The sequence below is a fragment of the Bos javanicus genome, chromosome 7 (assembly GCF_032452875.1).
Source record: "Bos javanicus breed banteng chromosome 7, ARS-OSU_banteng_1.0, whole genome shotgun sequence".
Taxonomy (NCBI): Eukaryota; Metazoa; Chordata; class Mammalia; order Artiodactyla; family Bovidae; genus Bos; species Bos javanicus.
In genome coordinates this window covers 109,637,901-109,652,395 of record NC_083874.1, presented here as the reverse complement: position 1 = coordinate 109,652,395, position 14,495 = coordinate 109,637,901, and the positions used below count along the sequence as shown (strand labels likewise).

Genomic DNA, 14,495 nt, shown 5'->3' with positions numbered 1-14,495 from the left:
GCACTAGCCTCCTGGGCAGTGGCCAGGGGATAATTTCTACTCACAGGAGAAACTGATGTATCCCTGTCCTGCTCCGTCACCTGGACTGCATGGCTCAGGCGGCCCCTTCCACTGATGTCCAGAGCATTCTGAGTGGACGGTGAGTCAAAGGGTGCCTACAGCTCTAGCGTGCAGCAAGCATTCAAGAATCGGAGAATGGACTTGACGTCCCTTGGTGACCTTTGCCTCCTTTGTTTCTCTCAGGTGTGGGGAAGTTCAACAAGGGAAAGAAAGAAGGACTAGAGACATAATTTAAGAGAAAGGATGATGGGAAAGCATCCTGAATTCACCTATTCCCAATATTCTCTCTATAGGCAGACTCCAGGCACAGTACAGAAAGGGAGGGGAAAGAGCTGAAGAAAAGCGATGCCCCTCAGAAAGGTATGTATGTGCAAACTGTCTACTACATTAAAAAGATCACTCCTAAGAAATGAATTTGAGAATTTTTTATTAAGAAAAAATAGTGTTGATAACAAAGCAATATGTACATTTTAAAAACTGCTTACAAAATAAATTAAAGATATATTCCATAAATTTTAAAATATATTTTAGCTCTAACAAAGGCACTTCTTCAGGATAGGCTTGCATATACCACTCTTGTCTGTTAGGTAATTTTTTAAATTTGGCTTAGAATATTTTCACAACACTTTGCTTGGAACTTATTTCATGCTGCTTCATTATACGTACAACTTTGAGCACTCCTTTTGTTTTCATCTTCCTTTGTGAATGTTTGCCTTTTAAACAGAGGTTTACATGCTATCAAGTTCAACATTTTTATCTCCCAAGAGAAAAATTCTCCTTCCACTCAACTTTTAGATTCTTTCCTTGAGTAGGGTTTATATAGTTCTAGCTGAGAATTACTGCCACAAAGCCAGTGGCTCAGGCATTAATGCTTAAAAAAAAAAAAAAAAAAGCCTCCCGTGACATTTGAGGGCTAATACTTTCCCCACATTATACACTTACATTAAACAACAGATACTTACAAAAACAAGCTAAGAAACCCTCTGAAATTAAAACAAACAAAGAAAACATTGGTGGTCTCTTAAATGTCACAGAGTTAACATTCCATCTACCTAATAAAAACGATTTGCTTTCTTGCTGGGAAATGTGACTTTATTGAAGGTTTATTTTGTTTTTATGAAATGCGACTGAGACGCTGCCACAGTTCTTTCAAGTATGTGACTTGTTCCAGGCACTCCTTTCTTTTGATTTGTCTTTTCCTTATTTTCCTCATTGTCTGGGTATTATTTATCTGTGGAATAGGAGAAGCAATAGTCAAAATTAATCATCACTATCTTTGGCTGATAATTTTGTCTTCTTTATGCAAACCTACCTCTCAATGTGTCCCCCAAGACACCCACACAGCTCCTACCTGCTTTCTCCAGAGGAATGCCCTCCCATCTCTCCACCCACAGACTTCAAGGGCAAGCCCCGCCTCCTTCGCAAGGCCTCTGCTAATTGCTCAGACATCTCTTTTGGAAATTCGTCTAGCATTTCAGAGTGTTTATCACTTAACTGGTTCTCACTTAGAGCTGTTGTTATTATTACATCATGGATATTCCCCATAGCACTGAGCACTAAGTTTTATACATGAGAAACTGAATATTTATTAAATAGACGAGAGCTGAAAATTTCATAATCTCCCTGGCAAGATCCTAAGTTCTTCAAGAAAGAGTTATCTTATGCTTCTTTATAGATATAATTCAACAGACCTATTACTTGTACCCAGAGTGCCCCCAGCCTCTGTCCCTCCCAATCTCTAAGATGTACCACAGACACCTGAAGGCTTATTCTCAAGAGGAGTCTGTCAAAAAAAAACACAAACGATTGCAATCATCTTCCGGCGTATTCCTTCACCTGAATTACTCTTGAGTAGAGACTGGGCCTCCTAAACACACAGTATTCAGATCAATATAGGTCACCAGGTTATTAAGCAAAAAGCTTACAACCTACCATCTGCTAAATCACTGATTTTAGGCTGCCTTTGGGCTTGAGAGAGGGCTAAAATAAATCACTCCAAACTTTCCCTTTTTCACATGCTGTCTAAACTTACCTAGAATGTCCCCTATGCTCTTACAACGATGAATATCATTGTGGTCATCTGTAGATTTGCCAGAGTCTCCTTAACAGGAGATACACAGCCAAACAGGTTTTTCATATGGCTGCCTGGTACTGAATATCCAACGATAGCTCATTCCAGAACCCTACGGCTTCAATCCCTAAAACTGACAGTCTTAGTCATCCATTTAGTGTACAGACTGATAAAGTTCATTGGTGAACAGGCCAAAATCATACAAATCTGCACTGTTTTTTTTTTTTTTTTTTTTGTCTTTTTAGTTTGTCATTAGGAAGATAAATTGCCTGCTTTACTTGACCGCTGAAATAAATACTGAGAACTGGGTACATACTACGCACTGTTCCAAGTGCTTTTACATATATTGACTCATTTTATCCTTGCAAAGGTTCTGCATGGAACTTGATTCTACGATCCTCATTTTTCAGATGGAACTAAGCACACAGAGACCAGGTAATTTACCTGAGTTTTCACAGAAGTAACGGGGCTAGGGTTCAAAGTCAGGCGAGACTGTCCCCAGACTTCCTGCCCCTAGCTCTGCACTACTGTTTCCATATTTAAAGTTATACATTCATTCAAATGTAACTGCGTATGCAAAAGAGTCAAAAGAGACAGCAACTATGCAAGCAATTACACAAATATGGGGTGGAGATTTAACGGATAATGTAACATTTAAGGAAAGAAGTATACAATTATTAAACGATAAACCCAAGCCTCGCTGCTCACCCTTCGTAATGGATACGAATCTCCTCAGGAGCCCACAGATAGGGATTTTAATTTTGAAGGAGCGGGCTTCAGGGTCCCCGGAGATTAGCTTTTCAGCACCCTCCTCCGCATGCGCCAGAAGCCAGGACCCTCACCCACCGCACTGTGAAGGGGACCTAAGGTCTAGCACGCACTCCGGCCCAAAGCGTCAGAGCCCCAGCAGAGGTCGGGGCCAGGGGGGACTCGGCGGCCCGCAGGTTTCCGCCGCTCCTTCCCTCCGAGGTCAGAGCCCGGGTCCAGGCTCGGCGCCGGGCCGCCGGGGGTCGGGGCTCGCCGGGCCAAGCCCCGCGCTCACTCGCCCGGGGGACCCTGCGGGCTGACTGGGTTGCCGGCTCACCTGCGCCCCGCGGTAGCCCGGGCAGGCGGCGGCGAGCGCGGCGTGGGTTCTCACGGCGAAGGCCTCGCGGGCGGGCGCGGCGCAGCCAGGGCGCCCCTCGAAGGTCAGGCTCTGGATTTTGCTGAGGCAGTCGGGCTGCGCGCAGGCGGCCCCGCTCCCGGGAGGAGAAGACGCCGGGAGAGAGAGAGGGAGGGAGGGAGACAGAGGGGGCGGGGGAGGGGAGAGAGGGAGAGAGAGGGAGGGGAGAGTGAGACGCGGGGGCGGGGGAGAGAGAGGGGAGGGGCGGGGGAGAGAGTGAGCTGACGCGGCCTGGCGCGGAAGGGCGCTCCGCCTGAGGGCCGGCCCGGGGCGCGGGGGGCGCTCGGGGGAGGTCCGCGCGGCCCCAGGGGCGGCCCTGACGTCGGCCCCCGGCCGGTCTCGGACCCGCCTCCTGAGGGCCGGGCGGAGGGGGCCGGGGAAAGGCGGGGAGGGGGCTCTCCTGCTGAGGGGAGCGCTCCGGGGGTCCCCGCGGCCCGCGGCCCGAGGTGCGGTACTGACGGAGCGGCGGCCGCCCCGGGCGCCCTGACGGCGCCCCGGCCCGTCTCGGACCCGCCTCCCGCGGGCCGCGGGCGGAGCCGCTCCCGGAGCCCCGCTCAAATAGGACGCGCTGCCGCCCTGACGGGACCCGGGCGGCTTCCCGGGCTGGGCGCGGTGCGCCTGTCCCCGCGCCGAGCCAGCGTCTCCTGGGGACCCGCCGCCGCCCGCGCCCCGCGCCCCGCAGGGTCCCCGCGCCCCCCAGCTTCAGCCGCTGCCTCTCACCTGGTCTTCACAGTAGACGAAATGGTCAAAGTCGATGGCTTTCGTCTGGAAGAGAGAAAGGAAGGAGACGACAAAGATGGGGCTCAAATTCACAGCAGCGAAGCCAGCGCCGCCCTCCCTCTCTCCGCGGCTCCCAGGCTCTGGGATGCTCGGAGAGCAGCTTCCCCCGAGGCACTGTTTCCCGTGCCAGTTTCTGCCTTTGACCATGTAGTGAATCTCTTGAGTTCTCAGACACCGCCTGCTAGCGTTGGAGCCTGGGTATCAAATGATTCTGCCCTAGAGCGACATCCTCCTTCCCCGCCAAAGTGGACATTGTACGCGGGGCCACTCGTCTGACAATAATGCTGTTTTTCCAATGCCCACATCTGCCCTGTAGCCGTTCATCCGCTGCACACATACATGCTCTGTCCAGAAATTAGAATGATCAGGAAAATGATCCACTGTATATTAAAAAATCTAAAGTGCCCTTATCCCGCAAGGGCATCCTAAAGCATCTAGAAAGATTCGAGGCGCACATTCTCCCAGGCTATCCTCATTGGATAGGGCCTCGCTCACCAGAATCCCCTCTGTTTTTCTTTTCCGAGACCTTAGTCACTGTCTTTTTGTTCTGTTTTTTACTTGCACCAGTGAACAGGATCTGGCAGAGAACAGAAAAGCTTGATGGATACCATGAGTTCCTTATCAATATCTGCTCCTCACCAGCATCTGCATATTTGATTTAATTAGTATGCCAATTTCTGGGTGGTCATTTTAGAAGGTCATATATTTCAATATCACTTGTAATTTTTTTTTGACAAAATGCTGGGCCTTGATTTTTTCCAAATCATTTTTCTTTCTTTAAAAGTTAAATTGTAGTGTGTGTGCCTACTCTTACTATAAAAATGCATTTTTAAAACGTTTCTTCACTTACCCCTTTTGTATAGTTATTCAGTTCTTGATAAATGATGTTCCGGTAGCTCTCTTTAATCTTCTTAAAATCACAGTCAGTAAAATTGTAGGTTAGCACGAGCCCTACCAGTTGCAAGATGAAGATCTTCCTAAAAAGAACTGAACGAATAATGAAGTATTAGGCATTGTACTTGGAAACCCACTCCCACCCAGTTTCACACTAAACTGTTTCCACCAGCAATGGCTTGCTTCTAGAGTAGTGGCAGGGGCTGTCCTAGGGGCAGGTGGTGGGCAGCAGTCTGCCTCCCATTCCCAGTGCCCTTGAGGCTCATATTCACCCATTGTTGCCTTAAGTTGGAGTCTCCCTGATGCTCCAGAGCTTTCTGGCTCCACATATATAGCACCTAAACGCCTACGGGCTCTTTTCTCCTAGGCCAATGATTTTCCTTGATGTCATTCTCTTCCTTTATAGAATTCTAAATTGATGACCTGAAAGAAAAAAAATAGCACTATCCAAATCTATGGAATTTTAACATTAGTAAAATTATCAGGAATTTCCCTCACCTTCCTTCTTTTGTCATTGCCCTTTGCTATGTGCCTGAGTGTGCCTTTAGAAAGAGACCATCACATCTTTCCTTTACAGGACTGTTTCCATGACCAAACCCCTATTTTGGGAAAAACACCCCAAAAGTAGCCCCTGTAAAGACAGGCACCACTGCCCCTTCATGACGTACACCCTGAGAATGTCCTTTGGCCACTTTCAACTAGTGCTTTCCCTTCTCTGTGGCTGCTGAGAAAACTCAAGGACTTACTTCAGGGGATACTCTGGAGGGTGGGTGCAGCCTTCGGCTCGGACTGCGCTTCTAGGGAAAGGCATGTTCTCTACAGTAGTGACCGGAACCGTGAGGGCAGGGAGGATGAGAATGGAAACGAACGGGAGGAGACGTAATGGTCCTCACCCTCAGAAAACTTAAAAGTGGTACTCAGGGTGACTGGGGGCACCTCCGGGGTGCTTGGCAAGTTCTCTGGTGTCGAGCCCTTTGGAAGCCCACGGTCCAGCCGCAGCCTGGCGGACCCAGGTGCCGCCCAGAGCGCCCGCCCCAGGCGCGCCTCGTGCGCCCGGCGTCCCCGCGCGCAGCCCCGGGCGCACGCCGGCCGCGCGGCCTCGAAGCTCTGGGTCAGCCGGGGCTGAGCGCGGGCGCCGCGGGCTCCGGGGACGGGAGGAACAGCGAGGCGGCGGACTCTCGTTAATCCAGAAAAGGGAGTTTAGAAGCAGTGATGTGAGCGGGAGAGCGCCCTAGAGGTTGCGCCTCCGCCTTCCGGGCTCCGACAGCGCCAAAGGGGACTTTAAGGGGAGGAAGACCCGAACCGACGGGCTGTTGAGGGCTGAGCACCCAGTCCGGGCTCTCCTGACACCTGACTCCGGCTGTCCCCTCCCCAGCGCCCTGCCTTGCGTTTCGGGGTCTGCAGAGCCCCGGTCCTTGGGGAGTCCCTGGGGGTCATCCCTGGATCGCCGCGCGTGAGCCCCAGCAAAGCTCGCAGGCCCCGCCGAGCCTGGGAACGAGGCCGGGCTGGCGAGCGCGGCGGGAAAGGTGCGGGCCGGGCTGCGGCGGCGACACGAGCCAAGGGGAGCCTTTCGGTGGAAGGCGCGCCGCGGCTCTACCCCCGCAGCGGTGCTCGGTTCGCTGGTTGAAGCCCGGGTTGTGGTGCTAACAGGGGTGCGGGCCAGCGGATGATTCACCGCTGACTGAAAAGATGGGCTTTTCTGGAACCTTCCAAGTCTGGGGTTTAGTGTCATGCCAGGATCCTTGGGAAGAGAAGTCCTCCGCCCCGCTCTCCCTCCACCAGCAGCTCCTCAGGGTCTCGTGGGATGATGCCAAAGCCTGATTCATCCGCTGTGCCGTCAGAGGTGTCCCTGGAGACCGGGTAGGCAGGCATGAGTTTCAGACACAGGTCTCTTCTCTGAGTTGGGACATGCTGACGGGGCAGAGACGGGGAAAAGCAGCTTCTGCCTAGGTTCCACTTGCGTTTCTCTAGGGTGTAAGCGAACCGACTCCCTTCCTTTGTGTCTGCCTTGAGAACTGCGTCTCCGTCGGGTTTCGTGGACGCAGGGCAGAGAGGGAGCTGCCTCCTCCTGAGCATCCTGGAGGACTTCTCTGCAGTCTGCACTGCGCGGAACACTGGCCCGGAGGACTCGATCTCCTTCCCTGTTACTGGGTGGCCTCGTAGGCCCCTTCGGTCTGATGCTCAGCACCTCTTGCTTAACCGATCCCAGTTGCCTTGACATTTACAGTCATCCGTCCCCACCTGAATCCAAGCTGTCTTTCCAGCCTTATCTCCTTTATTCTCCTAGACGTCTGCCAAATAGCAGCTGAAGTTAATATGCTCTTAAGGTGTCCTTGGGGCTTGCCAGGTGGCCAGTGGTAAAGAACCTGCTTGCCAGTGCGGGAGATGTAAGAGACACGGGTTCGATCCGCGGGAGTAGGAAATGGAAACCCACTCCAGTGTTCTTGTCTGGAAAATTCCACGGGCCGCGGAGCCTACAGTCCATGGGGTCACAAAGAGTCAGCCACAGCTGAGCAACTGAGCAGGCGCAAGGTCGTGTTCTTCCCAGCCTCGCGTCCCGGGGGCCGGTGTTCTCCTAGCGCTCAGTACTCACTCAGACGGCTCCTTCATAAGTGCTCCCTTACCTGGATGTGGTCTCCCTTTCCTTTAAGCCATATTTATTTTGGGCTTCCCTTTTATGACCGCCATTTACTTTACATAATGTATATGTATAAATGGTTCAAGTGGATTCCAGGAGTATAGCATCAAAAATTTAGAAAAAGGAAGCTTTAAGGAGAAGTTCTTTCAACAGGAAGTGATTTGCTTTCTGACAATGATCTTAAAAGATCTATGAAGTGACAGTGGCTCAGTCACGTCCGACTCTTTTTGACCCCATGGAGAAGTCCATGGAATTCTCCAGGCCAGAATACTGGAGCTAATCTATACTTAAGCTTACTGAAGTATATATTATGTTTCTTTCTTCTTTTTCTTTCTATGCAGCGCATGAGGCTGAGCCCCATAGTGCTAATGATGATGATCGTAGGCAGAAGAAACACTGGCTCCCCCTAATGAACGTGTAGAGTCCACTATATTCTCTCCTTTGCAATGATGGTTTGGAAGATCAGAAGTCATTTTTGAACTCGTCTTAATTCTTCATTTCTCAATAATGTTCTACAGTCCATGGTGTCACAAAGAGTCAGACACGACTGAGCAACTAAGCACAGCACAGCAGATGACCCTCCCTATACCCGATTCCCACATTTTTTTATTCCTTGGTACCTTTCTTTTGTCTTGACTCTTGGGTTTGTTTTTTTTTTTTTCCCCCTTATCTTTTATTTAGTACCAATGCAGCAGTGGCCACAGGACTGGAAAAGGTGACTTTTCATTCCAATCCCAAAGAAAGGCAATGCCAAAGAATGCTCAAACTACTGCACAATTGCACTCATCTCACACACTAGTAAAGTAATGCTCAAAATTCTCCAAGCCAGGCTTCAGCAATACATGAACTGTGAACTTCCAGATGTTCAAGCTGGTTTTAGAAAAGGCAGAGGAACCAGAGATCAAATTTCCAACATCTGCTGGATCATTGAAAAAGCAAGAGAGTTCCAGAAAAACATCTGTTTCTGCTTTATTGATGATGCCAAAGCCTTTGACTATGTGGATCACGAGAAACTGTGGAAAATTCTGAAAGAGATGGGAATACCAGACCACCTGACCTGCTTCTTGGGAAACCTATATGCAGGTCAGGAAGCAACAGTTAGAACTGGACATGGAACAACAGACTGTTTCCAAATAGGAAAAGGAGTACGTCAAGGCTGTATATTGTTACCCTGCTTATTTAACTTATATGCAGAGTACATCATGAGAAACGCTGGGCTGGAAGAAGCACAAGCTGGCATCAAGATTGCTGGGAGAAATATCAATAACCTCAGATATGCAAAAGCGTGAACGAGGAGACTGAAAAAGTTGGCTTAAAGCTCAACATTCAGAAAACGAAGATCATGGCATCTGGTCCCACCACTTCATGGGAAATAGATGGGGAAACAGTGGAAACAGTGTCAGACTTTATTTTGGGGGCTCCAAAATCACTGCAGCCATGAAATTAAAAGACGCTTACTCCTTGGAAGAAAAGTTATGACCAACCTAGATAGAATATTCAAAAGCAGAGACATTACTTTGCCAGCAAAGGTCCGTCTAGTCAAGGCTATGGTTTTTCCAGGAGTCATGTATGGATGTGAGAGTTGGACTGTGAAGAAAGCTGAGTGCCGAAGAATTGATGCTTTTGAACAGTGGTGTTGGAGAAGACTCTTGAGAGTCCCTTGGACTGCAAGGAGATCCAACCAGTCCATTCTGAAGGAGATCAGCCCTGGGTGTTCTTTGGGAGGAATGATGCTAAAGCTGAAACTCCAGTACTTTGGCCACCTCATGCGCAGACTTGACTCATTGGAAAAGATTCTGATGCTGGGAGGGATTAGGGGCAGGAGGAAGAGGAGTTGACAGGGGATGAGATGGCTGGATGGCATCACTGACTCGATGGACGTGAGTTTGAGTGAACTCCAGGTGATGGTGATTGACAGGGAGGCCTGGCGTGCTGTGATTCATGGGGTCGCAAAAAGTCAGACACGACTGAGCAACTGAACTGAACTGAATGCATTTATAGCAAGCCACTTCAAAGATTTTGGAAAAGAAAACTGCTGGGGACCAGCCCCAGCTGATCCAGGGTATTCGAAGGAGAGATGGCCTAGGCGACTATTTATATGCTAATTAGAGATATAGAGAACAATAGAATGAGGATAGCTCAGTAGGAAAATTCAGTGGAGAAAAGAAGCTGAGTAGCTTGGTTTACGCGGGAGACCAATAAAACTTCAAGACAAGAAGTTTGCACCACTTACGTAGGCCGCAGGCGCCGTCTCGAATAGCGGAAGGTGTCTCACCCTAGACACCTTCTCGAGTGGGTCTTAGAAGCCCAGGCATAATTAGTAAGCGTGGTGGGTTCCGCGCTCCAGATGGAGACTCAGCTGGAAGTTAAAGGGAAGAATGACATGGGGAGACCAAGCGCTGGTGAACAAGGCCCGTAGCTTTATTTTTAACAGGGGCTTTTATACCCTAAGTTACACATAGAGGATAATAGGGGATGCAAAGTCAGCAGTCTTTGATTCTTATCAAAAACCAAGGTTTCTTTCCTGCAAATTTATCATATACAAATGGTTTAGGTGATTTACATCATCTTCTGGCCAGAAGGCCTACTAACATTTTATGACTCTTGACAAGGACTTATCAACAAAGACTTATTTTCTCTAAGAGTAATTATTTTAAGGTTTGGCACCATCTTCCAAAGATAAAATTGCATTCCTATAGGGCGGATGTGTAATGGGTTTACAACAAAGGAAAGAATTTATTACCTTAAGGGTCTAAAGTTACTAACACCAAGGCCACTACTTATTTTTTACTATATACCAACTATTAATTAATACACATTCAAGGATACAATTCAGGGGATGTGAAAACTTGGCAACAAGCATTGACTCATCAATGAAATCCTTTACTAGTTTATTCTGACAGTTTTTAACTCTCTGAGAGGCTCTAAGCTATTTGAATATCTTAAGCTTCCCGTGCCTCTGGAGGCTAGGAGACTGTAAACAATCGTATGCATAGCTGCAGGAGTCCGGGTAAACTTGTCAGGTGAGTTAGAGAGCCATCTGAGGGGTTTGGATTTAAACACTCCTAATTGCCCAGGAACTTTATTAATTGGAGCTGTAAGTTAACTCTTTGACAGAGAGAGAGAGAGAGATGGTGGTAGGGGACAGCCCCCAGTAAAGTCAGAGGTGAGAGCACAAAGCAATAAAGTAGGCAGACTCTGGTTTTTGGGGGGAAAATGCTCGAGAATATCCGGGGGGACTCCTGAGGCTCGATCCCGCCTTTGCGTATGCCGAGCCTCCTTCCTCATGACCTTTGTCATGAGCAGAATGCCTCACCGGCTCCCCGCAGAAAACTAATATGGGACAAATCAATTATTATAAAACATTCCCTGTTTCCAAGGAACTCACAATCTATTAAAAATAAAGGGTTGAAAACCATTAGTGAAATAGTATATATATTTCAAATGGCAACCATTTCAGGTAAGGGCATCTCTGAAAGTTCCTGGTGAGCTCAAGAGTTTCTTGTTTTTCTTTCTTCCATTTGTTCAAATGCTAACGCTGTGAGCAGTGACTACACGTATAGTTTGGAAAATCCTAGGTTAGGGCAAGAATGGGATCTCCCACGTGGCAGGAAAGTGAGATCAGTTTTTTGTGCTCTGTGATTACTCAGATCTTAGGTGATACTCTCACGCATGAATGGGCCAGAGAATGACCCAGAACCCAGCTCTGTCTTCTCCTACCCTCACTAAAAAGGTGTCATTTATTTATCCCCTTAATATTTTAATTCCTTATTTGATTCATTCTTTTCTTTTTCATTGCCTTATTCTTTCCCTCTCATCTTTTAAATTTACTTCTTTTCTCCTCTTCTTTTAACTATATGGAATACTTAGAGTAGCTAGTTCTCATGGGAAATTCAGTTTGTGTCTGGAGAAGTAGATCCAAGTTGTCAGCAAAAAAGGATATTTTTTTACCCTATTAAATCATAGTGTCATTGGACTTTAAAAAATGGAAGAGATAGCTTATTGATGAAATGGGAGAGATTTCCCTCTAGAGAGTGAGAAAAGTGGATGACACCAAACTTGGTAATGTATTAGGATGTGTGATAACGAACTTCCCCCAGGAGAAGTGAATTATTCTAGATCCTTCAGAATACTAGTCATATAATTACTCCTTCTTTTGGTGTTTATATTTTCATGCAGAAAGGAAGGGTCACACTTTGCAACAGTGAGCATTCTTTCTTGATATTCTCCCTTCATTATTGACAGGCATAATACAGTATGTGCATGATCTGAAGTAGTCAGTGTATGCTTTGAGATGATTGTGGCACATACCCACTTTGACCATTAATTTTGCATTGTATACTTGTTCTCAAGCAGCCTTCCTGTTGGTCTGATCCATTGATTGATTTCACCAAACTTTCTCTAAGATCCTTTGAGAAATGCTCAAAGGATTATTGACTACTGGTTTGGGGGTTTTTCAAGCTGGTTTTAGAAAAGGCAGAGGAACCAGAGATGAAATTGCCAGCATCCACTGGATCATCGAAAAAGCAAGAGAGTTCCAGAAAAACATCTATTTCTGCTTTATTGACTATGCCAAAGCCTTTGACTGTGTGGATCACAATAAGCTGTGGAAAATTCTGAAAGGGATGGGAATACCAGAACACCTGGGGACATATATAGACCAGAGAGTGGCATGAGGGAGTTTCCTGTGACAAATGCAAAAAACATCCTTTTATCTCATTTTATTCCCAGGTTGGTTTTACCTGCATAATGTTGCCAGGTAAATGTTTAAATTAATTAATTAATTTAAAATTAATTAATTTTTAAATTAGGGAGTGAAAGAGGCTAAATATATGTGTGAAAACCTAGTACTTATACTCATTCCTCTGGAAAGAAACAGTTTAACCCTCATCCCTTTGGAGTAAAGCAAAAAGCTCTTGCTTACTTTACTGTTTTCTACAATCAAATAGGAAATTAACAAGGAGAAGGCTGTTCAAGAAGAAAGCAGAAGTTGAGCTTTGTTAAAATGCTGTCAAAGAGGTCAGAGCTGAAGGATAGTTCCATGCTAGGCATCTTTGTGGGGCTATTTACTAGGCTGGATATTTTCTATGCCCCCTGCCCCAGATACATTCTCCACCCTTCCCTATCTTGCTTTGTACATCAGGGAAATTGATCCATAGGATTGTATCAACAGGCTCCCTGGACCTCTGGCTTATGGTTGGGTTCAGCCATAGGAGATGTTGACAAGAGATCAGAGGGTCGGAGGACAGTGAAGGTAGGTTTTTAATTCACTCGCTTTCTCCTTGTTGACATTCTTAGATCGGATGCTTTCTTCTCTAGATCTCATTGGTGGGCTTTTTCATCTTGCTGCCTTCCCGGCTCCGGTAACCGCTCCTTCTCTCTGTTCCTTTAGGTCTAGGGGTGTTAATGGCACTGATTCTTGTATTACAGTGTGCCTGCACCAGACCCAGTTTATACCCATTGTCTTGGCATAATCAATTAATACAGCTTCCTCCTACCCTTAAGTGGCACTACTTGAATAATAAATTATATGATTATCAATTACCCTATAGTTTTTCTGTCAAACTCTCCTGCAGTTACCCAGTTTAAACGTGCCCTTTGTTTCCTGTGGGTCGTCTGACTGGTACCATGACCTACAGTCATCTTCAGGAAGCCTTCGTCTAAAATCCCTTTCCTCACATTCTGTGTCTACCTTGTGGCATCGTACTGGCTTTATAACTTTTACCCAGGAAATGGTGGCTCTTGATTATAATTAAATTCTAATTTTTGGAAAAAAGTTTACCTGCTCTTAAGTGTGAAAGATGAGTTATAAGAAATTCTTCAATTTTATTTTTCTTTCTTTCAAATAACATGTATTCCTAGTAATATAACCAGCCAAGATTTGTAAGAAAGCTATCCACCTACTTGATTCTATTGTGTAATTTGCTTCGTAAGTTGAGCCCTTATTGTTTACATATAAAAGGGTAAATGACAATTATATGAGTCAAGTGGTTTGTGAGTCAGGTGGTATGTGAGTCAGGTGGTAGCCAATAGCTTAATGCTTATCTGGTATGTTGGAGGCTCTCCATAGATCTCCTCTACAGTGAATCCCACTACTCTCAGTAATGATATCTGGGGTAAGCAGTCACCCTAAATATTTTCTCTCTTAAACAACTATTTATGATTGTGCTTCATTATAGTCTACTTTCTTTTCAGAGAGCCAGTCAGAGTTTCTGAGAAAGGGCTACCTCAAAATTCTAGAATTTCAGACTCATGGTGAGGATGGAGGGAGGAAGAAAAAAGAAAGAGGAGATTGGAAAGTTGAGGGTGATAAATGGACAGCAAAAAAAACGTGGAGTCTAATAATCTGACCTGGAGCCGGTCCTCAGGTGGGACTGTCACCTAGAAAAGATGCTGAGAGTTTAGAGCAGGTGGTCAGCAAATTACAGCCTGTAGGCTGAATCCTATCTAGCCACTTATATATGTAAAGAAAGTTTATTGGAACAGAGCTATGCCCATTTGTGTATAGTGTTGTTTCTGGCTGTTTCTGCTCAGCAAAACAGCTGAGTGGTTGAGACGGAAACCATTTGGCCTGCAAAGCTTAATATTTGGTGTCTGGCCTTTTACAGAAAAAGTTTATAGACCTCTGGTTTTGAGAATTAGTCCACTTAGCCCTATAATAGTTTTGGTTGTTGACTTTCTCTGGTGCTTACCATCCTTTTATAAAAAAAGATAACCATCAACAGTGTGTAAGTGTCCTGTGGCCCCAAACCAGTAATTTCTACATGAGGGTGGCAGAGGGTGAGGTGGTTGGATGGCATCACCAACTCAATGGACATGAACTTGAGCAAACTCTGGAGATGGTGAGGGACAGGGAGGCCTGGCGTGCTGCAGCCCATGCGATCACAAAG

General features: G+C 46.7%; 1 protein-coding gene across 1 annotated transcript; it reads right to left on the bottom strand.

Annotated features, from left to right (window-relative positions):
* Positions 1-470: 470 nt before the first annotated feature.
* Positions 471-3,995, bottom strand: TSLP (thymic stromal lymphopoietin; the record flags this gene model as incomplete). The annotated part of the gene is made up of 2 exons (XM_061424867.1): positions 471-1,291; positions 3,216-3,995. Coding segments are annotated over 2 exons (897 nt in total), but the record flags the coding sequence as incomplete, so codon positions are not given.
* Between the last annotated feature and the right edge of the window lie 10,500 nt (positions 3,996-14,495).